This window comes from Carassius carassius, chromosome 32, assembly GCF_963082965.1.
Source record: "Carassius carassius chromosome 32, fCarCar2.1, whole genome shotgun sequence".
Classification (NCBI taxonomy): domain Eukaryota; kingdom Metazoa; phylum Chordata; class Actinopteri; order Cypriniformes; family Cyprinidae; genus Carassius; species Carassius carassius.
The window spans coordinates 14986427-15012301 of NC_081786.1; the positions used below are offsets into that span (position 1 = coordinate 14986427).

At 36.9% G+C, this 25875-nt stretch overlaps 1 protein-coding gene across 1 annotated transcript in view; it reads left to right on the forward strand.

The window, feature by feature from the left end:
• The first annotated feature begins 5766 nt into the window (after nucleotides 1–5766).
• Nucleotides 5767–25875, forward strand: part of LOC132112806 (serine/threonine-protein kinase D1-like) — a 38667-nt gene continuing 18558 nt past the window's right edge. Inside the window, exons 1-2 of the mRNA XM_059520479.1 lie at nucleotides 5767–6415; nucleotides 25713–25851. Coding sequence (XP_059376462.1) covers nucleotides 6251–6415; nucleotides 25713–25851 — 304 coding nt within the window. The 5' untranslated portion in view covers nucleotides 5767–6250. The remainder of the gene's footprint in view (nucleotides 6416–25712; nucleotides 25852–25875) is intronic.

Below are 25875 nucleotides of genomic sequence, written 5' to 3' on the forward strand. Positions count from 1 at the left end.
AAACAACTGAAAATATGTCATATTCTAGGTTCTTCAAAGTAGCCACCTTTTGCTTTGATTACTGCTTTGCACACTCTTGGCATTCTCTTGATGAGCTTCAAGAAGTAGTCACCTGAAATGGTCTTCCAACAGTCTTGAAGGAGTTCCCCGAGAGATGATTAGCACTTGTTGGCCCTTTTGCCTTCAGTCTGCAGTCCAGCTCACCCCTAAACCATCTCGATTGGGTTCAGGTCCGGTGACTGTGGAGGCCAGGTCATCTGGCGCAGCACCCCATCACTCTCCTTCTTGGTCAAATAGCCCTTGATGCCTTCAGTGTGACTCTACACTTTTCATTGTCATGAAAATAAAGAAAACTCTTTGAATGAGAAGGTGTGTCCAAACTTTTGGTCTCTACTGTATATATGCCAATGGCTGGTGACATGCTAAAACCTACCAGCCAAAATTGTTTTTACTGGCCATGAAACTCTTTTTGCAGGCAGACAGTTATTACTACTACAATGACTAAACATATTTACAATGTTTATAATTTGTCCTGCTGGTGCATTTTCCCTCAATTTTACCTATTAATAATAGCCATTCAACATTACAGTATAATTAACATTTAATAGGCTCTGAAATATATAACAACTTTTAATTTAAGTGATTTTAAAACAATCTTAATTATATACAATCTCAATTATATATGCATAAAATATACAGATTGATCTTTATTCAAGCTATAAAAGTTAATCGTGGACTAGAACATTCCAAGGATTTCTTTTTTTAGGGTTAGGGTTATTTTAGAAAAAACAGCTGAAACATTATTCAGAATAACATTTTGAAGAAAGTAAGTCATACAGGATCAATCATTTTTAATTAATAATTTTAAATATTTTTTTAAAATAAAATTAAAATAAAATGTATATAAAATTAATAATTGAATAACATTTTCACATCAAACTGAAATATCAGCATTTAAGGTTCCAAATTTTCTTTTACCATTAATTTCTTTTCCACCAATCAATATGATGCAGTTAAATGCTGCACAAACACAATAGACTCACTATGTGCAAGCCCAGCCCAAAACACTTTACTTCACACATCTATCGGGGTATTGGCATTTACATACCCTGTTATATATGCTTCCTATTGTTATTTGAATTTCACCCAGCAAAACTACAACATTCTAAACAGGACCTTTTTGCAGAGTCCTCAGAAGTGTCATTACAGAAAAGGCGTCTTCGCTGTGGGGATTTAAATCCCTGCCAAAGTCACAATCACAATGAATATAAAACAAACAGAATCAGCCAACGAAAAGAAGACTTTTAGCTCAAGTAGTCTCTCCAGATATTTAATATGCGTCCCTGCTGACCACATATTAAATAAACCAGATCTGCACGATAAAATTTATGTTGGACGATGAGCTGTCAGTGTCAATCTCAATCAAACTACCCCGCCCCCTCGCCCCGAAAAAAAAAACATAATAGTTTATCATATGAAATTAACCTTTTGCATTACCCATCATGAACCTGAGCATTAACAAATAGTGCAAAGTTTCACGGCAAAGCAGGGAACCAATTGCAAATAATTTGCAATTGTAAGTTTTGTTATCTCTGAAGATGTCTGCAGAAAAGATAATGAATGGTAACAAAAGGTCAGTGAATGATGGACTGAAAGAGATTGAGCATGCAGAGAGGGGACAGTGGCTGAAGAGGCCCACAAAAGATTGATGAGTGGCTCTTGTCAAACAATGGTTTCATATCAGACATGCTTATTTTCCTTTGATGCATCCACTTTAACCCTTTGATTGCCATAACGAGTTTATTTCAGATCTGTGTGCACCCTATATTTGACGAGTGGTGATTTTACATTGTATGTTATAGAGATAAACAGCTGATTCTTAGCATTGAATAAAGAAAAAAGCTGTTTTTAAAACGAAACAGATGTTTATGTTTAAGCATGGCCTGACATGACCTAAAAAAATTTCCAAATGATAAATGCATATAACCATATGATAATATTATTGTTATATTTGGATCATGATATAAGACCACTGAAAGGTATCCACTATATAATACCATTCTACATTCAGTGTAAAATTAGTCAGAATATATTAGTATATTTTTCCCACTTGGTCCTTAAACTTTGAATTTGTTTGTTTAATTTGATGTCACATGGGCTATTTTATCAACGTCCTTACTACCATTCTTGGCCTTGAACGTGGTAGTTACATTGCTGTCTATGCAGGGTCAGAAAGCTCTCGGATTTCATCAAAAAATCTTTATTTGTGTTATGAAGACAAACAAAGGTTTGCGGATTTGGAAAGACATGAGGTTGAGTAATTAATAACTGAATTTATATTTTTGAGTGAACTATCCCTATAAGTTTTCTTTTAATTGTACTGTAGAAATATGCATTTTTTTGTACAAATAATATGAGACATTATGTATTGTGAAAAGCACTATAAAATAATATTATTACTATTTTGTTTAAATTTATTTTTGTTTCAGTTATAATGATATCCAAATATTGTAGTACTCTGGAGTTTGGATTTCCTCATAGGCACTAATTGATAATATTTTCTTTCTTTCTATAAGGAAAATATACATTTACTGGAAATGAACTCTTATTTATAGAGTTGGATGGAGTGAAATGCATCTTCAACCAAACCACAGCACAACCTCCACTGCCCCAAGATGCAACACCTGACACCAACCGTATCAGCCAAAACCTCCATGTCACAAAAAGGCTTGATGGAGCAGTCACTCCACTCTCCATAATTATAAATATAGACATTTTCCCTGTCAGTCAGATCAGCACTGAGGATGTAATGGGCGTTGAGTTAATTGCTGAGTGAGCCACAGCAAGAGAAAGAGAGAGAGAGAGAGAGAGAGAGAGAGAGAGAGAGCGAGTAGGGTACTAAACTGAAAACTGTCATTTCTGCCAAGCCCCTAATCATTTATTCTCCATTTTCGACCATGTTACTAAAACTCTTTCCCACTTATTACATAAATTGCAATTAGAAGTCATCATGACATGCTGCTGGGGGTCCTGACCTGTAATGACTCCTAACACAGAGAAACCTTATTATCTGTCAAGAGGTGCTTTGGCATATGCCAGCGTTTTCTCGCTCTTTTTGTGTGACATGCTCCGATAATCTTTTGACTTCCTGTCTTCTATAATTTAGACTTATTTAAGGAAGATTATTTTACAGGCTTATAAGTGGAATAATTTTAGTTCCTTTTGTCAAATGAGAAATTGCATGTCATGAAGAGTTGTTGAGTCAAATAAGAATTGATGCACATGGAAAGGTTAGCCACCTGGAACTGAAGCAGCATGCGAGATGTTTCGCCACCTTAAAAAAAATGCTGTGCCATGATTGATCGTTCAGTATTATTTCACAAAATCAACCAAATATGTTTAAAGTGAAAGAAAAACATGCAGTAGGCTAATGAAGAACAATGAGTTATTTCAATCTGATTTACACGGAAAAAAATTTCCCTCATGTCATTCCAAACCTTTATGATTTTCTTTGTTCTCTGGAACTCAAAAGCAGATCATTTGAAAATGTCTCTGTGTTTTTGGTCCATATAATGAAAGTTAATGGGGTTCAGTGTTGTTTTGGACCCGACTGATTTTCACTGCATGGACAAAACAGTCTTATAGGTTTAGAATGACATGAGGGTGGGTGAGTCAACGATGACAAAATTTTCTATTTTGGTTCCACTATCCCTTTAATTACATATAATAAATTACTCTAAAGGTTAGTGTTCATGTAGTTATTTTAAAAAGGACATATTATTAAAGAATTATTAATGATCGCAAATGGATTGTGATGAATCTGCCAGCCTGTGAGACAGCACAGCTGACTTGAGAAATGTGTTCACAGTGTACTGTATTACGCATTCAAAACATTATATCTTGAGAGAAAAAAAATCCTAATGACTTTTGTAGTCATTCATTTTGTTTTCATAAAAAACTACTTTTGACAGCCAGCCAGCAATATAGCTACAAATAACACTTTCTGTTGTGAAAGAAACAGACTGTAACAAATGTTGCCACAATCAACACATCATTTGTTTGGGGAAATTTGTCTGCTCTCTGACAAAGCGGTAAGCCTGTGTGGGTCTAATTTGACCTAAAACAAGCAGCCCTATTAGTGATCTCTCTAATTGAATCGAGTGATATTGGTGGCCTGCTGTATGGTACTACAGCAGTGATGAACACACAGTTGCTCTGTGCGTGGGAGGCGAGCATCAGCTGGCCTCTCTCCTAGCAACTACAAATCCTTGAGCCCTTCTGTTTACAAAATGCCGGCACACACGGAGGAGCCTGGTCAGAGTTATCTGCATCCTAATGTGTAAGTTTTGATCTAAATAAAAGGCATTTAATGAACCACTCAACTCGGTCTGAGAAAAAGCTACAACAGGTGTGCCCTTGTCATGAACAGTGGGCTGCACTACGGTAAACACTATATATATATATATATATATATATATATATATAGTACACACACACACACACATATATGTGTGTAACCCTGGACCACAAAACCAGTCATAAGTAGCACAGGTATATTTGTAGCAATAGTGGCACAGCTAACAATACATTGTATGGTTCAAAATTATCGATTTTTTCCCCCCAAAATCATTAGGATAATAAGCAAAGATCATGTTCCATGAAGTTATTTTGTCCATTTCCTACAGTAAATATATATCAAAACTTAATTTTGATTAGTAATATGCATTGCTAAGAACTACATTTGGACAACTTTGAAGGTGATTTTTTTCAATATTTAGATTTTTTTTGGACCCTCAGATTCCAGATATTTTAATAGTTTTATCTCAGTCAAATAATGTCCTATCCTAACAAACCGTACACCAATGGAAAGCTTATTTATTCAGCTTTCTAATGTATAAATCTCAGTTTCAAATAATCAACCCTTATGACTGGGCTTGTGGTCCAGAGTAAAACATATATAGTATTTGTCAAAAGTTTGGAATCAATTCCCTTATGCTCATCAAGGGTGCATTTGTGTATTTATTTGCTCAAAAATAAAGTAAAAACACTTATATTGTAAAATACTACTACAATTTTAAATAACTGTTTTCTATTGTAATATGTTTTAAAATGCAGTTTATCCCTGTAAAGGCAAACTGAATTTCCAGCAGCCATTAAAGTAGTCATTACCTTCAGAAATCATTTAAATGCTGATTTGGTGCTCAAGAAACATTTATAATAACTGTCAATGTTGAATACAATTATGCTGTTTAATATTTCTGAAAAAGTCTTGATACCTTTCAGATGTTTGGGGTATGGGTGTGTGTGGTTTAATAGAAACGGGTGCTTTTATTCAGCAAAAAATGCATTAAATTAGTCAAAATGACAGTAAAACATTTATAACATAATGTAAATATCTACATACATGCATATATATTTTAAATATTATAAATATTAAGGAGAAAAAAAATCAATAATTAAAAGAACCATTATTAGTCTAATAATTGTGCACCAATAATAACTGAGCAGCAAATCAGAATAATTTTATTTTTTTGGACTGGACTAAAACGTCCCATAAACTTACATTATTGACAGAGGTCCCTCAAGGTGAATGTGGGCAGGTAAAAAAAAAACCACCCTAGTAACCCCTAGCAACCAAATAGCAACATTCTTAAAAAAAAAAATCGTACAAATCTAGTAGTTTTAAACTACAATCGTAACATGGCATTAGCCACATCTGTTATGTTCTAAACACTTCACATTGTTCGAAGGATGCTCTAAATGGTTTTGCGGAAGCATTTTGGCCGTGACTATGGTTACCATGGCATTTTTTTTGTCATGGTACCGACTCTACTCTATATAACCTGTAAACGAATGTTTTTTAAATCTATCTTTCAGAGTGTCAAGAATGAATCCACAGCACAGAAACTTTGACTTTCAGATCCCCGTTCGCCATTGCAGCAGCATCTGAGCCTCCGTGATGAAGGAAGCAGCCAGGAGGCGGTGTCTGATCAGAGCCCAACATTAAACATATCTGACGTCTATAGCCTATCTCCATCATCATCATCGCCTCTCAATGTCCAAATAACTCTTTGCATTTCCGTGCCAGGGTTTTTGCTTGAAATTCGCCTTTTTCTTCTGTTTACCCTCTGAACGACTTGAGGGATCTGAAGTTTTGCCTCAGTTTGCGCAACCGGTGTGTGGACTCGATCCAACAGCCCGATCTGATCGCTGTCCAGGCGTGATTGTGTGTTGACACCAGGGGATTCATATGAGCGTGCCTCCGGTGATCCGGCCGCCGAGCCCCCTCCCGGGGTCGCAAGGCATTTCCTTCCAAATCCAGATCGGTTTGAGCCGGGAACCCGTGCTGCTGGACTCCGGCGAGTTCAGCCTGGCGCAGGTCCGAGAGATGGCATGCTCCATCGTGGACCAGAAGGTAACACTTTCCATATGCCTCATGTTTCATTCATTGCCGTTCACGTAAAAATCCCATATGTAATCCTAGTAAATAATCAAAGTATTGACTGGAGTCCGGAGTTTGGAAATAACTTTTACTTTTTAGACTGCTTACACATTTGGTGCTCAGAAACACAGAATTTTGAGTTTGCAGGAACTTGAAAGCTTTAGCTATTTATATATTGGCTCTGTGTTTTAAGGCAGCATTTGTTCTAATGAATTCTGTCCTTGAATGTTTAGTTATTAATTTATGTTAAGCTGAACATGGGCTACAGGCTTATAAACGAACATTAAACTTTCAAAAGATGAAAATAAGATGAAGAAAATAATAGAAAATGGCGGTTAAAATGAGTCATACTGTTAGTTTACTCTTTAAACTGTAGCAACAGAAACACACTGGATGTGTAGCATCATTTAGTGTTCTGCATTGCATTTTCCATTGACAGCGATGACGACATGGTGACGATGGGCACTTATTGAACCAGTGTTGGGCTTCTGCTAACACACAGCATAGAGTAGCCTACTGCAGGCCTGTCTTTTCTACTGTATTGCATTCTTTCAAAACTGTTATTATGGCCAGAGGTTTTATGCTTTGTTTGATGATGTTTGGGATATCCTACAGTACAAGTTTATGTTACACTGAGTCAACATCAAGGCAAGACTAACTTTGGCTCACCTGATGAAACGGTTGTATAAGCTGTCCTTGAACTTATTTAAACCATGCATTTTCAAGAACGAGGTAAGAACTGTTAAATAATCAGATTAAATGGATACAAATTGCTGATCAAAAACAATGTATCTGCATTATTGCTCTGGAGTTTTCAGTTTTAACCAACTTTCTGTTGGCAGAATCTACCAGTTGTGATCTACTGAAGCAAACTGAATTTTAATTTTTGTGGAGCTCCTATTGTAATGGAGCTCCTATTGTAAAGTAAAAACGTTTTACCTACATATTTCTCCAAATCCAGATGGAGATGGGTTCTTTAGCAACAGTCTTTGTTCTTTTCCATACTTTTGTCCCCTAAAGTTCTAAAATATTGGTCAAACATGATACACAAGAACTCAAATGAAGTTTCCAGATGTCTCAAAGAAGTTCTATTGTGTATCTCAAAGTTACTGGGTTGGAACAAAGGTTAATGGCTATGTTTTTTTTTTTTTTTTTTTTTTTGTGTAACTTTGTTGTGTTTGGAATGACATGAAAGTGAAAGCCACATCTGACGACCTTTATGCAGTAAAAGAGCATGTGAACTCACAAGTACTCACAAGTAACACAGTTGTTACACAGCAGTCAGATTGTCACCACAACCTAAAAGGTTCATATGATGACATCTGCACAGTTATTAATATCTTTTAGCAAGTTGCATATTCTGTTTTGTAAGCACCTGTGCTGTGACACATCACCAGAATGATGCTAGCTTCATAAATATTACTCATTGCACACGTCTTACAAAGTTTGTAACGAGACAGGAGGTGTTGACAACAACATAATTCCCCACCATTATCAAACATTGTTTTCTTCCCAAAATCTCATTCCCTCCCTTGAGGCTTCCTAGTATATTCTGCGACATGAAGTGCAGAGGTTGCAGTCTGTAGTGTTTTAAGACATACAGGTGTTAAAATGCAGAGCAGTATTTTGATAAGCATAACAAAAACAAGCATCATGTGGCACTTAACAAGAAACACCTTTTTTTTAGGCCTGACATTGTCAGTATGTGTTTTGGAAAATAGAAGTACTTGTTTAAATATATTTAGAAGAAAAAATGCAAATGAGAACAACAGATCTGCAACCTGAGCTCCTTCAACGCCTTGTACATACATTCTCAGATGGGGAGGCTCTCTTGAGCATAAGCACTCAGAGCATTTAACACTTTAAATAGTTTGATGTGAGATGTTGTATAAGTGTGTATGAGGTGAAGGTGGCATTGTTGTGCAGTCTCAAACAATTCTGTGCTCACATTGTTTAGTTGTACTGTATGTGTTCGCAGGATGGAGGGAGTAAGTTTAGTTTTGTATGTCTACCCACAATACTGTGCTGTTGCATGGGTGTTCATATAATGGAAAACAACATGTAGCTCAGACGTAAATGCAATCTAACAACCCAGAGCTGTCACTTTGAGTCACACTTCATTTCCTTCTCTTTTCTTTTATTGTTACATATAGGGTCTGATGTGTGACAACATATGTGTGACAACAAATGAATGTAATCCTAACAATAGAACTGTTCAGTTTCTTCATACGTTAATTCCCTGCCGTACTACAGGCAGAATTAGTCTTTAAAGGAGTAGTGACAATAAAAACTTTGCCATCGTTTACTCCATCCTCATCTTGTTCCAAACGGGCATGATTTTCTCTCTTCCGTGGAACACAAAGGCAGACATTTTAATAATGCACTCAAGGGTATTTTTCATGCACTTACAATGAATGAGGATTTTAGCTTTCAAATGCCTAAAATCTAAAAGTAGTCAATGCAACTTGTGATGTACTTCATAGTTTCAGATGGCTTCAGTTAGAACTTAATACACAGATAGGTTAGATTGGTTTTGTGAAAAAGATCAAATGATTAATCAAAAAGATCTTACTCAAAAGAATGATTCATTTACAAATTGGACATACCTTCTCTCTTTAGTTATTGGCATCAACTAGTTCCATGAAGAACCTCCAATCTTTCCATTGCACCAAATGTTCTTTACAGTGGAAAAAGGTTCTGTGGATGAAAAAAAAAGAAAGAAATAAGAGAATAAGAAAATTACCTTTTTTTAATAGTTCATGTGAATGTTAAAATTTTCAGTAAATAGTGACTTCAATTTTGTCACTGTTAAAGGGTTAGTTCACCCAAAAATCAAAATTATGTCATTAATAACTCATCCTCATGTTGTTCCAAACCCGTGAGACCTGCGTTTATCTTCGGAACACAGTTTAAGATATTTTAGATTTAGTCCAAGAGCTCTCAGTCCCTCTATTGAAACTGTGTGTATGGTATACTGTCCATGTCCAGAAAAGTAAAAAAAAAAACATAATCAAAGTAGTCCATGTGACATCAGAGGGTCAGTTAGAATTTTTTGAAGCATCGAAAATACATTTTGGTCCAAAAATAGCAAAAACGATGACTTTATTCATCATTGTCTTCTCTTCAATGTCTGTTGTGAGAGAGTTCAAAACTCAGTAGTTTGTGATATCCGGTTCGCGAAAGAATCATTCGATGTAACCGGATCTTCTTGAACCAGTTCACCAAATCGAACTGAATCGTTTTAAACGGTTCGCGTCTCCAATACGCATTAATCCACAAATGACTTAAGCTGTTAACTTGTTTAATGTGGCTGACACTCCCTCTGAGTTAAAACAAACCAATATCCCGGAGTAATTCATTTACTCAAACAGTACACTGACTGAACTGCTGTGAAGAGAGAACTGAAGATGAACACCGAGCCGAACCAGATAACGAACAAAAGACTGACTCGTTCTCGAGTCAAGAACCGTTTCTGTCAGACACGTCCGATTCAAGAACCGATGAGCTGATGATACTGCGCATGTGTGATTCAGCGTGAAGCAGACCGATACACAGAGCATCTGAACTGAACTGATTCTTTTGGTGATTGATTCTGAACTGATTCTGCGCTAATGTTATGAGCGCGGGTAAACTGAAGGCTTGAATCAAGGGCAATCATCGCCAATGACGTCATTACTTTGAGCGCAAAAGAACCAGTGAACCGTTTTCTTCACCCGTTTTATTGAATCGAACTGTCCGAAATAGCTACTGGTGATCCGAAAACCGATGCAACCGGTTCTTGACTCATGAACAAGTCATTATCTGGCTCGGCTCAGTGTTCATCTTCAGTTCTCTCTTTACAGCAGTTCAGTCAGTGTACTGTTTGAGTAAATTATTTACTTCAGGATATTGGTTTGTTTTAACTCAAGAATGAGTGTCAGTCACATTAATAAAGTTAAAATATTAAGTCATTTGTGGATTAATGTGTACTGGAGACGTGAACCGTTTAAAAAGATTCAGTTCGATTTGGTGAACTGGTTCAAGAAGATCCAGTTACATCGAATGATTCGTTCGCGAACCGGATATCACAAACTGCTGTGTTTTGAACTCTCTCACAACAGACACGGAAAAGAAGACAATGATGAATAAAGTTGTAGTTTTTGCTATTTTTGGACCAAAATGTATTTTCGATGCTTCAAAAAATTCTAACTGACCCTCTGATGTCACATGGACTACTTTGATGATGTTTTTCTTACCTTTCTGGACATGGACAGTATACCATACACACAGTTTCAATGGAGGGACTGAGAGCTCTCGGACTAAATCTAAAATATCTTAAACTGTGTTCCGAAGATAAACGGAGGTCTTACGGGTTTGAAACGACATGAGGGTGAGTTATTAATGACATCATTTAGATTTTAGGGTGAACTAACCCATTTTAAATAAAGTTTATGGCCATTTTTTGGTAACTTTTATTATACTGAATTGCAACAGGATATAAAAAAATGCACCTTTTGTTTTATACAGAAATAAAGTAATAACATAATAATAAAATAATAACAGAAGCTTCATTCAGGTGAACTGTCCCTTTAAGGACAAGATGTTCTACACATAAGCTGGCCTTGGCAATCAACTTCAACTAGTTACAACTTCATTTGGCCTCTTTGCTTTGCTGCTTTGTTATGATGTAAGTTAAGATCTGAGCCAGAGAGCAGTTTAAGTACAGCAAAGGATAAAAAATGTCTCTTGAGCTGTAAGTCATGAAAGGTGGAGCAAGACTGCTTGACAATGAACCAATTTAAAAGAGTGTGATAGAATTTCTGTTATAATACAGTGTGCAAAGGTTTGTCGGTGCTGAGATTTATGTAAATATAAGATTTATAGCTGAAGATGTGTTTATTTTTTCATTTTCGAAACAGAACATGATGATTTTTGCTGTAAGGAAAAACTTATTCTCAGCAACTGCAAGAATATAAAGGTCAGGTTGAGGGGAAACATCATAAAATAACAGAGTGAAAATGTGTATTAAAGGAATAGTTCACCTCAATAATGAACATTTTGTCATCATTTACACACTCTAATGTTATTCCAAACCTGTACGAGTTTCTTTCTTATGTCGAACGTAAAATAAGATGTTTTGAAGAATGCTGGTAATCAAACTGTTGATGGTACCCATTGACTTTTATAGTATTTCTTTCCCTACAGTCAATGGTCAGGTCAATGATGACCAACAACTGTTTGGTTCTTCAAAATTCTTGAAAATATCTTTTGTGTTCAACATACAGGTTTTAAAATGACATAAGTGTAAGTAAATGATGAATTTAAATTTTTGAGGTGAACTATTCCTTTAAGGCATGTTGATACCAAGAACGATAACTAGGCCTATAAGGTAACTATTATATATTTTAGTGTACACACCAAAACACAATCACATTCTGTTTATCAAGCAAAATGCTGTTGGTTTGTTGTCTGCTGCTTTAAAGGGGTCATTGGATGCTACATGCATTTTTACAAGTGGTTTGAACTGAAATGTGTGTGTTGGCAGTGTGTGTACAAAACCACCCTATAATGATAAAAATCCACCCAGTGCTTTTTTTTTTTAATCTACTAAAATCTTTACCCCTTTCTAAAATCGAGTCGGTCTCATATGTCTGTCTTTGTGGGACCCTCCCACAACAGTAGCGTCTTAGCATAGACTGGACTGCCGTCTTACCTTAGACCCGCCCTGAGTGAGCTGTCATCAGTAGTGATGGGAAGTTCGATTCTTTTCCGCGAACCGGTTCTTTTGGACGGTTCGATTCAATAAACCGGTTGAAAAAAAATGGTTCACTGGTTCTTTTACGCTCGACGTAATGACGTCATTGGCGATGACGTAATGGCATCACGTCTATCAAACATTCAAATATATAAAGTCAGTAATCATAACTTTAGTCAGTTAAAAACCTCATAATCATGAAAAGTTTACAATTAAGTTTTGTAACAACGCACCCAAATACAGTAACAGCAATAATGTGCATAAGAGGATTTAAGTCTTGAAGATATAAAGTAAATAAATTAGGTGTCATCAGCGCAGAAACCACTATACATAAACCATTGCGATGTATTTGTTATTAAATGAACTTACGTTTCGCCCGATTGCCCCTTCATTCAAGCCCTCGGATTACCCGCGCTCATAACATTAGCACAGAATCAGTTCAGAATCAAATACCAAAAGTATCAGTTCGGTTCAGATGCGCTGTGAGTCAGTCGGCTTCACGCTGAATCACACATGCGCAGTATCATCAGCTCCTCTGTTCTCAAAACGGACACGTCCGAAAGAAACGGTTTTGGTTCAGTGTACTGATGATCCGAAAACCGATGCAACCAGTTCTTGACTCGAGAACGAGAATCACTCTAACCGGCACGTGCTGCAGTTCAGTAATCAGCGGCTCTACTCGTGTTCATGTTCTGTTTACTACAAACTCAATTTTTGAATGTGATCATTATTAACTATAAATACAGTACACATATTTCATAAATCATCCCTTATTCCTATTAAACATAGAGTCTTTAGAGTTCTTAATTATTGTCCAACTTCCCTGAAACCCCCTCTGGCCTATTCATAATCTACAATATACAGATTAGAAACATTCATCTTAAAATAAATAAATAAATAATAATAATAATAAAAATGTATATAGATCTTTTATCACACTTTCCGAAATACTTTACACGCATGCGCAGTAGCATCAGTTCATCGGTTCTCAAATCGGACGCGTCCGAAAGAAACGGTTTTCGTTCAGTGTACTGGTGATCCGAAAACCGATGCATCTGGTTCTTGACTCGAGAACGAGACCTGCTCCAGCAGAGGGCGTGTTCGTTCGTCATCTGGCTCGGCTCGGTGTTCATCTTCAGTTCGGTCTACACAGCAGTTCAGTCAGTGTACTGTTTGAGTAAATTAATTACTCCGGGATATTGGTTTATTCTGACTCAGAGGGAGTGTCAGTCACGTTAAAAAAGTTAACATCTTAAGTAATTTGTGGATTAATGCTTATTGGAGACGTGAACCGTTTCAAACGATTCAGTTCGATTTGGTGAACTGGTTCAACCGGTTCACTAAGAAGAGCCGGTTAAATTGAATGATTCGTTCATGAATCGGCCATCACTAGTCATCAGTCTTCCATTGTTTCACCGCCAGAGCAGATGTAGACAAGAATAGCTCCTAATCGATGTTTTGTTGTTGGATGTAATAATGAACATAGCAGCCATCATTTACTCCCGACATCTGAGCCGCTGAAGGCGCAGTGGATTACGTTTGTTTTTGAAGGGAATGCATCCCCGATCTACGTAAATGCCTCTATCTTCATGCAAATCATTTGTGGTCAAGCTTCACCTACAGAAAAAGAGAGTATAAGGTTTTTTAATGAATCTTTGGAAATCACCTTTCCTAATAACGTGCTAATTAGCATGTTTCATGATGAATGTGGCTAAAGTAAACAGTCTCTCTGAGAGCAGCTCGGAAGAGAGGGGCGGGATCAGCAGAGCTCATTAACATTTAAAGGAAAATGCTACAAAATGGCTCGCTTTGAAAAGGTAAAAAAGGTGTTTTTTACACTTCCATTGAGAAATTTTAACCAAACTATGTTACAAACTTTTCATCAAGACCCTAATGAATCATATCAACTCGTGGAAAATGGACATCTGATGAACCCTTTTAAATGCACAGGCTCTTAAAAGCATAAGGCATTCTGATTGGCTGTAATGTTCTTATCGTTCACCACCTAAAAAAAAATCGGTTTGAAAGTGATTCCAACGATATCATTGCTCTGTGATGATATTGTTAATGTTGTGGTGTGGACTTCAATAAAACTTTATTGTTATTGTTGTATTTTTCAACCTTGGTGTGAATGGCCTTCACACAATGATTCAGTTGATTCAGAATCGCATTTAGGGAGATTTTCTATGATTACTTAGAATCATCTTTTATGAAATGACCAAGCCATTTAATTTAGAAGACAAGCACATGATATTTCTAAAAAGAGACTTTGAAAATAGACTTTATATGAAATATAGGTTTTTAAAAAAAACAATATTGCAATAGAATCACTCCATGCATTTACCACATAAAACTAGCAAAAAAGGGTAGCATTATGACCTGCGGTGAAAGAAATGAAAACTCTCTTTACCACTTCTCTTCTTTCTCACATTGACAAAAGTCCTTAGTGCTATCAAGGGGCTGCCTAATAGACTGTGAATCCATTAGTGCTCTGGATTATCAGGCTTAATTAAAGTGATAGCGCCTTTGTTTGAAGTTTGCACCTTTTTGCATTACCGCTCCTCAAAGTGTTCTTATTAATCAGCGGGGCTGCCGCACTCTTCATGCTAAGCGCTAACCGATCCATTGCTCAGACCATAGCATAGACACGGCTGGCAGATGAGCATAGCTGATGACGGCTGTGTGGAACAGCTACTTGTGTTTGACGAGTGATTTCATATCAGCCTAATGCATCCATCATGGGTCTAAAACATGAAAAAAATAACCTTGTCGTGGAGCTAGGTTTATTTTATCGCACGTAGAGTCTCTCTGAAAGTGGGCATAAAAGACCAGTGTATTTTGCTATTCACAGTGTTGCAACAAAATAGGCTTCAAAAGCTGTAGTTTTTAACGCAATTATACATTTACATTGCCTAAGACATTATATCTGAATTATCGATATTAGCTTATATGGTCATCTTCCCAGCACTGGTCTTTCTATGTGAGTCTTTCTAGTTGCTTGGCAACTGATTATGATTGCCTGTGAAGTACTTATCTGAGTGCCATTATGATGACGAGAGCCATGTGTGGTGGGGTCACGCACTCACAGACACACACACACACACACACACACACACGCACACACACACACACACTGGGGTGAGAGATGAGAGCTGCACATACCCCATTGTTGAGCAGCTGTTCTGGAGAGTATTCAAAGAGCTTTCATTACCATGAGATACATGATGATGTGCATGCGTGCACGCATGCGCTTATGTCTGTTTTTGAGAACCGTGGCTTCATAGCATCCCATTCATCTTGATTTTTCAACAATGTGTTGTGGCACTGCAAAGCACCCTTTGGTCTTTCAGCCAATCAGGTGGTTGAATGGATTCTTGGTGTTGTACGGCAGTGGTTTTCAAACCTGTCCTGGAGGCACCCCTGCCCTGCACATTTTGAATGTCTCCCTTATTAGACACACCCAAATCAGGTCTTGCAGTCTCTACTAATGAGCTGATGATTTGAAACAGGTGTGTTAGATGAGGGAGACATGCAAAATGTGCATGGCAGGGGGGGCTCCAGGACAGGTTTGAAAACCACTGTTGTAGGGTATACAGAGGCTCTGGCAAAATTGTCTTCAAATGTGTTTCTAAGGTGCACCCACATGGAGCTCAGGGCTTCACTTTTGCTCTTTCATTATTATTCAGATATGGACACTCATGAGTGCCAACATGGAAATACAACGGTGAGTTAACAAAGAAACTTGTTAATTGCTTTCAGTAATGAAGTAAACACTGCATATTGCAGTAATTGAAATGACTAAAAATATGTAGTGTTTGTCTCAGTGTCAATGCAGTTTACTGGGTGGTTTCATCATTTTCATGGGTGTTCATGCAGGGTTTGGATACCACAATTATCTCTTCAGGAGAACCAAGCACAAACACAGTCATGTAGTGTTTTTTATTAGTCTGTACATCCAATTACTGAAAAGAATCCCTATAACAAGGTATACTTGAGTCACTTCGAGTTGAACCTTGAAGCATCACCATGAAGATTACAGATCAAGTGTCTGATTTATTTAAGCATTTAACACTTTTTGTTTGTTTTACTGATATATGTATGTAAGGGGTGAAATATCCTTTGACATTTTTTTTGGGTCAGCAATGTGAATAATTGATCAAAAGTGGCAGTGAAGACAATTAGAATGTTGCAAAATTAAATTCTAAATAAATGCTGTTCTTTTTAACTTTCTATTCATTGTTGAATCCTGAAAAACATATAACATGCTCGACAAAAATCTTAAGCAACACAGCTGTTTTTTTTCTCATTTCAGTGTATTAGAATGATTATGCTAATTCAGCTTTCTTTCATCACAGGAATATTTTAGATCACATAAATTAATACTTACACCTTTAATATACTTACCCTTTTTTAACCTATATTTACCTGTATACTCATTCAGAGTGGAAAATATGTTATTACCTGTAATTGATGGTTACACCACATTTTCTTTATTGTGCACATCCTTATTGACCCTTTTAATAAAACATTCGTTTGCAACAGGGCAAAAAAGTCACTCTTAATCTAATCAAGACTTTAAATCTTGTTAATTTCATATGAAAGCAGTACAGTGATTGCAGAAGCACACAAAAGCTTGGCTTACATATTGTTTCATGATTGTTGCACCTCATGCTGTGTGAGGTAGTCTAGTTCACCCTATCATAGGCAAAATATAAAAATTATGAAGTCAATTTAGAGGTGCACCACCCGCTAAGCCTGTCATGTTATTTTAATGATCTGCTGTAGCACCTCAAAGCCCAACAGAACTTGCGCTGTCTCCAGCCGAGTGCACTTTGCCAAGGGTTAGTTAGTGGGCATGTCGGCAATGAGGAAGAGAGCTGTAAAATACTCACTAATAAAGTGTGAACATACAGCTATTAAGGTGACAATGAGAAATCTTAGCAGTCCTAAAAGAGAGCTGTAATTAGATACAGTGTGTAATCTCATCTTATAGTGTCGCTCATCCAGATGATTCTCCACAGGATTAAGCACATGTAAATGTACAGTATATGAGTATCTTAATGTTGTGCTTTGAACTGAGACATAAAGCTCTTTACCATCTCAATGATAAGCTTATTTTTTATTTTTTTAACATAAGATATTTTGAAAGACATTTTGTCCATACTGTCAAGGTCAATGGACTCTAAGGCTATGTCCACATGGAGCCAGAGCTTTCCCTATTCAACCTGTTTTTTTTTTTGTCCTTGTCTCAAGAAATATATGCATCCATACAAAACCACAAAACCGACACAAAATGATGTAGTATACATGCCAGACCACCATGTGGCACTGTAATTCTGCCACAGAGATACACTAAAAACTGAGAAGACTTGGACTATGTGCATAAACCTTGTGCGTGGTATACAAACGAACATGGAACAATACATTTATTAATTTGTGTTAATGTTAGTTAATAAAAAGGCAATCATTCAGTGTTTGTTACGTGAAGTAGCACTGTCTGACTAGGGGCGAGACGTGGGCTGATGATGTCATTGTTTCAGAAAATATACGGATTCGCTGTCCACACAAAAACGCAAAGGCAGTGTTTTCAAATTTATCCACCCTGGGATATCAAAAAATATCGGTTTCACTCTCCCAAAACAAAATTTAGAAAATGTAAAGTATACAGCAAAACGCGTCTCTGTGTGCACGAGGTCAAAATCTTTAACTTTTATTGTGTGGACAAATGATGACAGAAATTTCATTTTAGGGTGAGCTACCACAAACTTGATATTATAGATATTAATATGATATGATATGACATGAACCTTGTCTATAAAATCTTTATGCAGCAGCAATGTCTTTTGCAGAACACAGAGATGGTTGATTCCTTGTGTGTGTGTGTGTGTGTGTGTGTGTGTGTGTGTGTGTGTATAGGGTGTACAAATAGAGGAACAGTGCTCCAATAGTATTGATCAGTGGTTGTTACAGCACAGCCAGCAGCTACTAACCTGCAGACTACACATGGCTGGGGCAGACTGATTGACCGATGGTGGTTAGGGTTCATGCAGTCTTGTCTCTCTCTGAAGTCTAGTATGTTTGGTTTTCTGGTATATGTTCAAAACCTTGTACTTTACAGCTCTCTGTTGAATATGATACATTTCCAATCTCAAGAGGTTTTGGACTATGAAATGTTTTATACAGGAACTGCTCCTATGTTAAGTACATGGATTATTGGATTGATTCGGTTTGTGTAAACCCTCTGTTAAATGCTTATTTTCCATCCCATTTTTCAGTCAGTAGGAAACAAAGCCACAATGTATTTTAGTAATCACCAAAACTGTTTACCAGCATATTATCTTTGTGTTGCACAGAACAAAGAAAGTCATACACAGCAATGACATGAGTATGAGTAAATTGAATTTTCATATTTGTGTGAATACAATCAATCTCTTTAAATTTAGCATGTATGATAAATATACTATAAGAGCTGTGTCATAACAAAGAATCTGTAGAATTGAGCATTTTGATTTTAAAAGAACGCACCCATTCCTTTAACAACACAAATGTTTGCACTGTCCTCTATTGGTGCTTCAGTGACAGCATTCTTAAATATTAGATACAAGTTGTAAGCCACATTTTTAAAACATGTTTAGGAAAGCATAATATTGCAAATTATATTTCTCAGTACAAAGCGTTCTCCCTTCTGGCACGTTCATACAGTTTCTCACAGCAAACTTCACTGCCAAAGTTACAACCGTGTTAAGTTCATTACACTCAACCCAACCACTCTGAATTTACTTATGGTAATTAATGAAATAAATCAAGCTGAAACTCGGAGAGCTCCTCTGGACGTGCCAGAAATTACTGTGACGAGTCAAATGGATGAAAACAATAATGATTTAATAATTTTTACAGTGAATAAGAAAATGTTTCATGGTATTGCCTCTGTTTAACATCTATATAGTTATGCCAAATATGAGAGCATTTGAGCCAAAACAATGTGGTGCAACATTTGACTCGCTCATGCTTTTGCTCGCAATGGCTCATAGCACTACAAAGAAACAAACAACCACACTGCTCTGCTGACTTTGGTACAGTGTGAACAGCTATTTGTCCTCTGGTCATAGCCTCTTGCTTATTTATCATCCTCAAAACTGATTACAAGACACCGGTCTGTGCGTCACTGGTGTCTGTTCTTCTACTGGCATGGATTTCCTAGCCTAATATAGTTAGACATCTTCGCATATGCGCTGCTGTTGTCATTGTCATCTTTGTTGCTGATAGCTCACATCTTTAGTCTGCAATCCGCACTGAGATTTATACTTGTTTTGAAGTGAAGTGTCACACAAACCGCCCACATTTTATATCAAGTTGATATTTTTATGTTGTTTTCCTTCACTTCCTATAAGACTGCCATGATAGAACATGTGTGACACATACAGTATGTCACAGGGCCACCCTTATACATGACAGTATTTGGTTTAGCCTTACATATACACTGCAATTGGCAAAATGTGACTTGCATTTAAATACCATTCATACAGCAGTCATTTTCTAGCTAGGGCGGAGAAAAGAACTAATTAACCAATGCAATCACAGAGAGGGGGAGTTTTTCCACTGATGACTTGACACTGAAGGAACTAGTGTGGACCTCATCTAAAGTATTTAAATACAGCTTAAGCAGAACTTCATTTAGACACGTACTAGATAAGAACATCCTGATCAACAAAACATTCAAAAGTTCAAGATGCACTGAATGCACTTGGGTATAAGTCATTCTACGAAAGCACTGTATAACTGATATAGGCTTATTTTTTTTTTTTCCTTTTTATTCAAAACAATTCCAAACATGCTTAATATATCAGGAAATATCTCGTTTCTCAAATATGTGTAGGTAAACGCGTTTTGCACCTTTATAGATTGCTATTTGATAAATATATGGAAATGTAGTGTAATCTATTAACTACACATAAAAACCTGACTTTTTACTTAAGTGCCATATCATGCCATAAAATATTTTTAATACGACTGAATTTGCATTTAATGTAAATTTTAATAACAATATTGTAAGATACTTATTTTAACACTTTCATTTTACAGAGAGTAAAGAACATTTAAATTATCAAAAAACATTTTCATTCAGTCTAGCCAGAGTTCAGGGACTCTCAAAAACTCCCATTAAAATCACTGAAGCACTTTACATTATGAAACGAATATCTTACTTACATTCGTACGCACATCTGCACTTTTTGTTGTTTCTGATGAGAGAATTCGCTAAATAATTCAGTCAGCGAGCAAGTGAACAAAACAATGCGTTTCAGTGATGACTCTTCTGGACGTCTCTGATTGGCCATTGCATCCATAAGCGCAACAGAATAGTTTCTGATTGGTTATCATGAAGCGTTGTACGAATGCGTCTGTCTCTGGCTCAGCGCCAGCCAGCGAACGCAAATTTGAATTTAGCAGCTGATGCTGTGCACTGAACGATCTAATCACACCGCTGTGATTGTATCAAATATATAAAAAATATTATTCTGCAATTTTTTTATTTTTCGTTTGGAAGCTGCATTTAAAATCCACTTGGCTCAGAAATCTGAGGGGGCACGTGCCCCCTCACTTCGAATGGGCACGATGCCTCTGGTGCTCACCCTGTGGTCTGTGTGGGTCCTAGCGCCCCAGTGTAGTGATGGGGACACTATACTGTCAACAAGCACCGTCCTTCGGATGAGATGTTAAACCGAGGTCCTGACTCTCTGTGGTCATTAAAAATCCCAGGATGTCTTTCAAAAAGAGTAGAGGTGTGACCTCGGCATCCTGGCTAAATTCGCCCATTGGCCTCTGACCATCATGGCCTTCTAACAATCCCCATATCTACTGATTGGCTTCATCACACTGTCTCCTCTCCACCAGTAAGCTGGTGTGTGGTGGGCGTTCTGGTGCAATATGGCTGCCGTCGCATTTTCCAGGTGGATGCTGCACACTGGTGGTGGATGAGGAGATACCCCCTGACAATGTAAGCGCTTTGAGTGCCTAGAAAAGCGCTATATAAATGTAATGAATTATTATTATTATTATTATTATAGCCCTACTAGAAACATGAAATTATCCAACCACGGTATCCTCTTTTGCAGGAATATCAATATGAGGAAACACAAAGTCCAAATTCCCTTAATCATTAATCACAATAAGTAAAATCAAACAATATATTTATGATGTGCAGCAAAAGATTGCTGAACTTCACAAATTAGAAAGTGGCTGTAAGAAAAGAGCTAAAGCATTACAAATCCCAAAATTTCCACCATCAGGGCAATAATGAAGATTTCCAATTAACAGAAAATTTTACAAATCTGCCTGGAAGAGGACATGGGTCTATTTTGTCTTAAAGTAAGACGAAGAGGATATTTTGGGTGGCCAAACACTCTCCAAGGATCACAGCTGGAGAACTGCAAAAAATAGTTGAGTCATGGGGTCAGAAAAAAAGTCTGTAATCAGCACCTACATAATCACATGTAGTTTTATGAGGGTTTCAAGAAAAATCCTCCTCGCTCATCAAAAACAAACTCCAGCAAATTCAGTTGTCAGACATGACTGGAACTTCAAATGGGACAGTCTTCTATAGTTAGAAAAAAAAGATAAAAAAAAGATATCTGGTTTTTTTACCAGTAAACACTCAAGATGATTTTGGTGCACACAAGGATAAAAAGTAGTACCCCATGTGTACAATGAAATATACTGCTGGATCTTTAATGGTGTGGCCCAATTTTTCTACCAGAGATCCCAGATATTTTATTCAGATAAATGGCATTATGGATTCTATCAAACACCAACAGATAAACTATTGACTGTCCATGCTAGAAATCCTATATGGGCCAAGGCTGGATCTTACAACAGGACAATGATCCACAAACAAACATCAAAATCAAAACAAAAATGGGTCACTGAAAACAAAACTGAGAAAAAAGTTCTCTGACTTGAACCCTATAGAAAACAAGTGGGGTGAACTGAAGAAGATAAGCAACAAAAGTATTGAATGAAAGGTATGATTACTTGTGGCCAATGTGTATTAGAAAAAAAAAAAACATTTACTTGATGAGATTTTCCCTCCATTCTCCAATGAAAGGTTAGATTTTTGTAATTTAAAAAAAATCAAAAATCAAAAGGATTATCGATGCATATTTATTTCCATAGCCTTCTTTGATCATATTTACCAAAGGTATGAATAATTCTGAGCACAACTATACATCCTGCAGCAAAGCAATAACTAGGTGGTCACTCTAATGCAATGCCTACACACTAAGGTCCGACTATTTTTTTATCATTACCTTCAGCAAGAAAACATGTCCAAAACAAAAGGCAAAAGTGTGCAGTATTCAAAAGTACCTAAATTATTACTACTTCTATTATACTACTGTCCTATTAAGCAAATCATTGAAGTGACACAATTGATACTAAGTCACATGACACTGACAACATGGCAGATACAGTATGTCCAGATTTCAATCACACTACACGTATTTATACAATATAATACAATATGTGTTCCTGTAGCTCAATTGGTAGAGCATTGTGCAATGAAGCACAAGGTTGGGGGTTCGATTCCCCAGGAACACATGATAGGTAAAAATTGATAGCCTGAATGCACTGTAAGTCGCTTTGGATGTGTCTGCTAATTGCATACATTTAAATTTAATTTTAATTTAATATAAAACACACTTTTAAGAGCTCATGAAAAGTAATTTTTTAAATATAGTATGATTTCATAGATATAATGTGTTTTTGCATGCATGCTCGGCTAAAAGTAGTTAATATAAATGCAAAGGTTAATTGATTGCAAATCATCCAACACATCCACATGCACATTCACCGTGATCTGAAAATGTATTTATACACACCAAAGCTTAATTCTAATAGCAGTAATCCAATATGTATTTTATATGTAATATAATGCATGTCTCCCAATATGACAACAGGTTGATATCATTAGTTTGAGTAATTAAAGGGCTAAGGTTCTTTAGGATGTCAAAGCGGTGCTGGGAGGAAGGAACGGCGGTTTAGCGTTAAGAGCAAGGCATTGAGCCTGATACGGCGTAGGCGAGAGGGGGTTGACAGTTAGAACGGATGATTCACTCCTTACGAGCTTTCAGATCGCTTGCTGGCTCGCTCTTTCTCTCTGCCCGTCCATCTTTTTTTTCCTCTCTCAACATACCTGCCTTTTTAGACACACACAAGTGCTCACTCCACCCTGACAACCAGCTTCAGCAACCAGTTGTTTAAAGGGAAGACAACATCCAAATTGATGTTCTTCTCGCCGCGCTAGCCTGTCATCTATAAAACACATACAGAGAAATGGCAGAAAATGACAGTCATGAAAGACCATCAAGCAAGGGGGTCTGGGAAGCTCTCTAAGAGGCAATAACATAGAGTTATTGTCAAAGGATTCCACCGATCGGAGCCAGACATCTCCCAAGGGGTTAATGACAAGGATCGGTGTGTCTTCGGCTTTGATGGCTCAGACATGCAGCAGATACATGTGCATCCATTTGTGCCAAACAAATGAATAGTGCTCAATCAGGAAAGAGCCTTGGGTGTCCGCTGCCATGACAACCCACACTGTTACAGTGAGGCTGCTGTCATGGTGACCTCAAAAGCATACTTGCCTCTGTGTATCTTCATTGTGTAGCACTCATTAGAGCTAGACAAGAGGGGAAGGAATCTGCACAATTAAACCACGAGAAGAAAATGTGAAAACAGATACTCCATCCTACAAGTGTTGTCAAATTGAATCTAATGCATGCCGTAATGTCGTGAGAATACAGGAGGAGAGTCTGAGTGTAGGGCTTGAATCGAATTTCCATGCATTGGTTTGGAATGCGTGCTTGCAGTGGTATGCTGTTAAAAGGCGAGTCTAACCGCCTCAGTGAATGATATGCTAACAGCGCGTTTTGGTGCAGTGTACATCTTGTGTGGGCGTTCGGAGGTGAGCTCCTCTGCCAGGTTGCTAAACAATAATAGAGTCATCGCTGTTTTCTCCAAACCAGTGCTCTGGTTAGAAGCGAGCTTGAAACATTTGCAGCGATCAGATGCTCTTTAGAGGCTCTGACTGTAAAATGGCACATTTGGAATTTTGACTAAATGTGACATGGCTATTTGACTGGATTGGGAACAAGGCGAATGATAAGTGTTCAATCTGTTAACCTGTAGACTGATAATCATCATATGCTTTTCTTGGATGGAGCCGTTTTGTAATCCCGCAGTTTCTTTCTCAGCGTTAGTCACTGCTGTTCGGTGTCTCTATTTAGAAATTGGATGTTCTCCACGTTCGTTCTCTTCCTTTTCAGCGCTGTGCCATACTTTGCTCTCTGTAGATACCTCTTCAAAAATCTCATCTGAAGCGGCTTCCTGAATCTTTGTACATTTATATGCATACAGGAATATAAGGCACATATGTGCTCTCAGCTGCATGGTTGCAAAACCAGAAAATACTTTATGAAGTATGAAGAGAATTTATGAATTAATGCTAGCTGTCTTTAAATTCATGGATTTTGAATTGAATTAGACACAACACAGAAAGTTGAAGAATAAGAATGGATCAAAATGAAAATTGACAAAATTTATATATTATATCATATTATATTATATTATATTATGTGGCATTTATATATATTTATATATTATATTTAATAAATTATTATATTTTATTCAAGAAAATATTTTTTATTATATTATAAAAAAGTTGAATATCCTTCTATTTTAATTCTACTTCCTTTAATTTCATTAAATGTTAAATTTCAAAAGCAATAATATATGTGTGTGTGTGTGTGTGTATACAATATTTTAAATAAAACATCATATATATATATATATATATATATATATATATATATATGTATGTTATTTGTGTGGTATATGTCAATAGTTGATATACCAGTATATTTTGCATGTATGAACTTACAGATTCATGTTGGTGTAAATGCAAAGTCCATATAGAAGTTGACTGTGACATCCAGAGTAGTTTTTATACGTGATATTTTTGTTTGTGGTGTAATAAAAGCCAAATAGCTTAGATGTGAGTACCCTTTGTGAATTGTGTAGGTTTGAATTGCCATTACATGCAGGCCTTCTCTGCAGTGTTGCTGCAACTCAACCCAGCAGGGATCAATAGGCAATGAGGCTAGTGAGCCATTTCCCCAGCGGTCTACACGGGTCAGTCAATATGTTGCTCTCTTCTTTTGACATTGAATTGATTGTGAGGCTGCTGTTCCTAAAACTGTTTAGGAGCAGTCAAAAAGAGAGAGAGAGAAAAAAGGAAAAGCATTTAACGCTATAAATCAGTCTTTGTCAGTCAGGTTAGTCCCATGAGCATCATAATGTGGTTTCTGAGTACTTTTAGTAGCTGAATGAAAACTTCAGGTATGAGAAATGTTGTCTGTAATTTGAATATGTGAGCAGGGCAAGTAATTCATGGAAGCTAACCATCATAAAATACACCCCACCAACTCAATATAGCCTTTACTCTGTAAAAACACCTGACAGACATCCTTTTTCTTCCATCAGTTTCCAGAATGTGGCTTCTATGGGATGTATGACAAGATTCTTCTTTTCCGTCATGATCCAAACTCAGACAACATCCTACAGTTGGTGAGGTGCGCAGCTGAAATTGTGGAAGGTGACCTGGTGGAAGTCGTTCTGTCAGGTAAGTGGTGTGTTCAATAGTTCT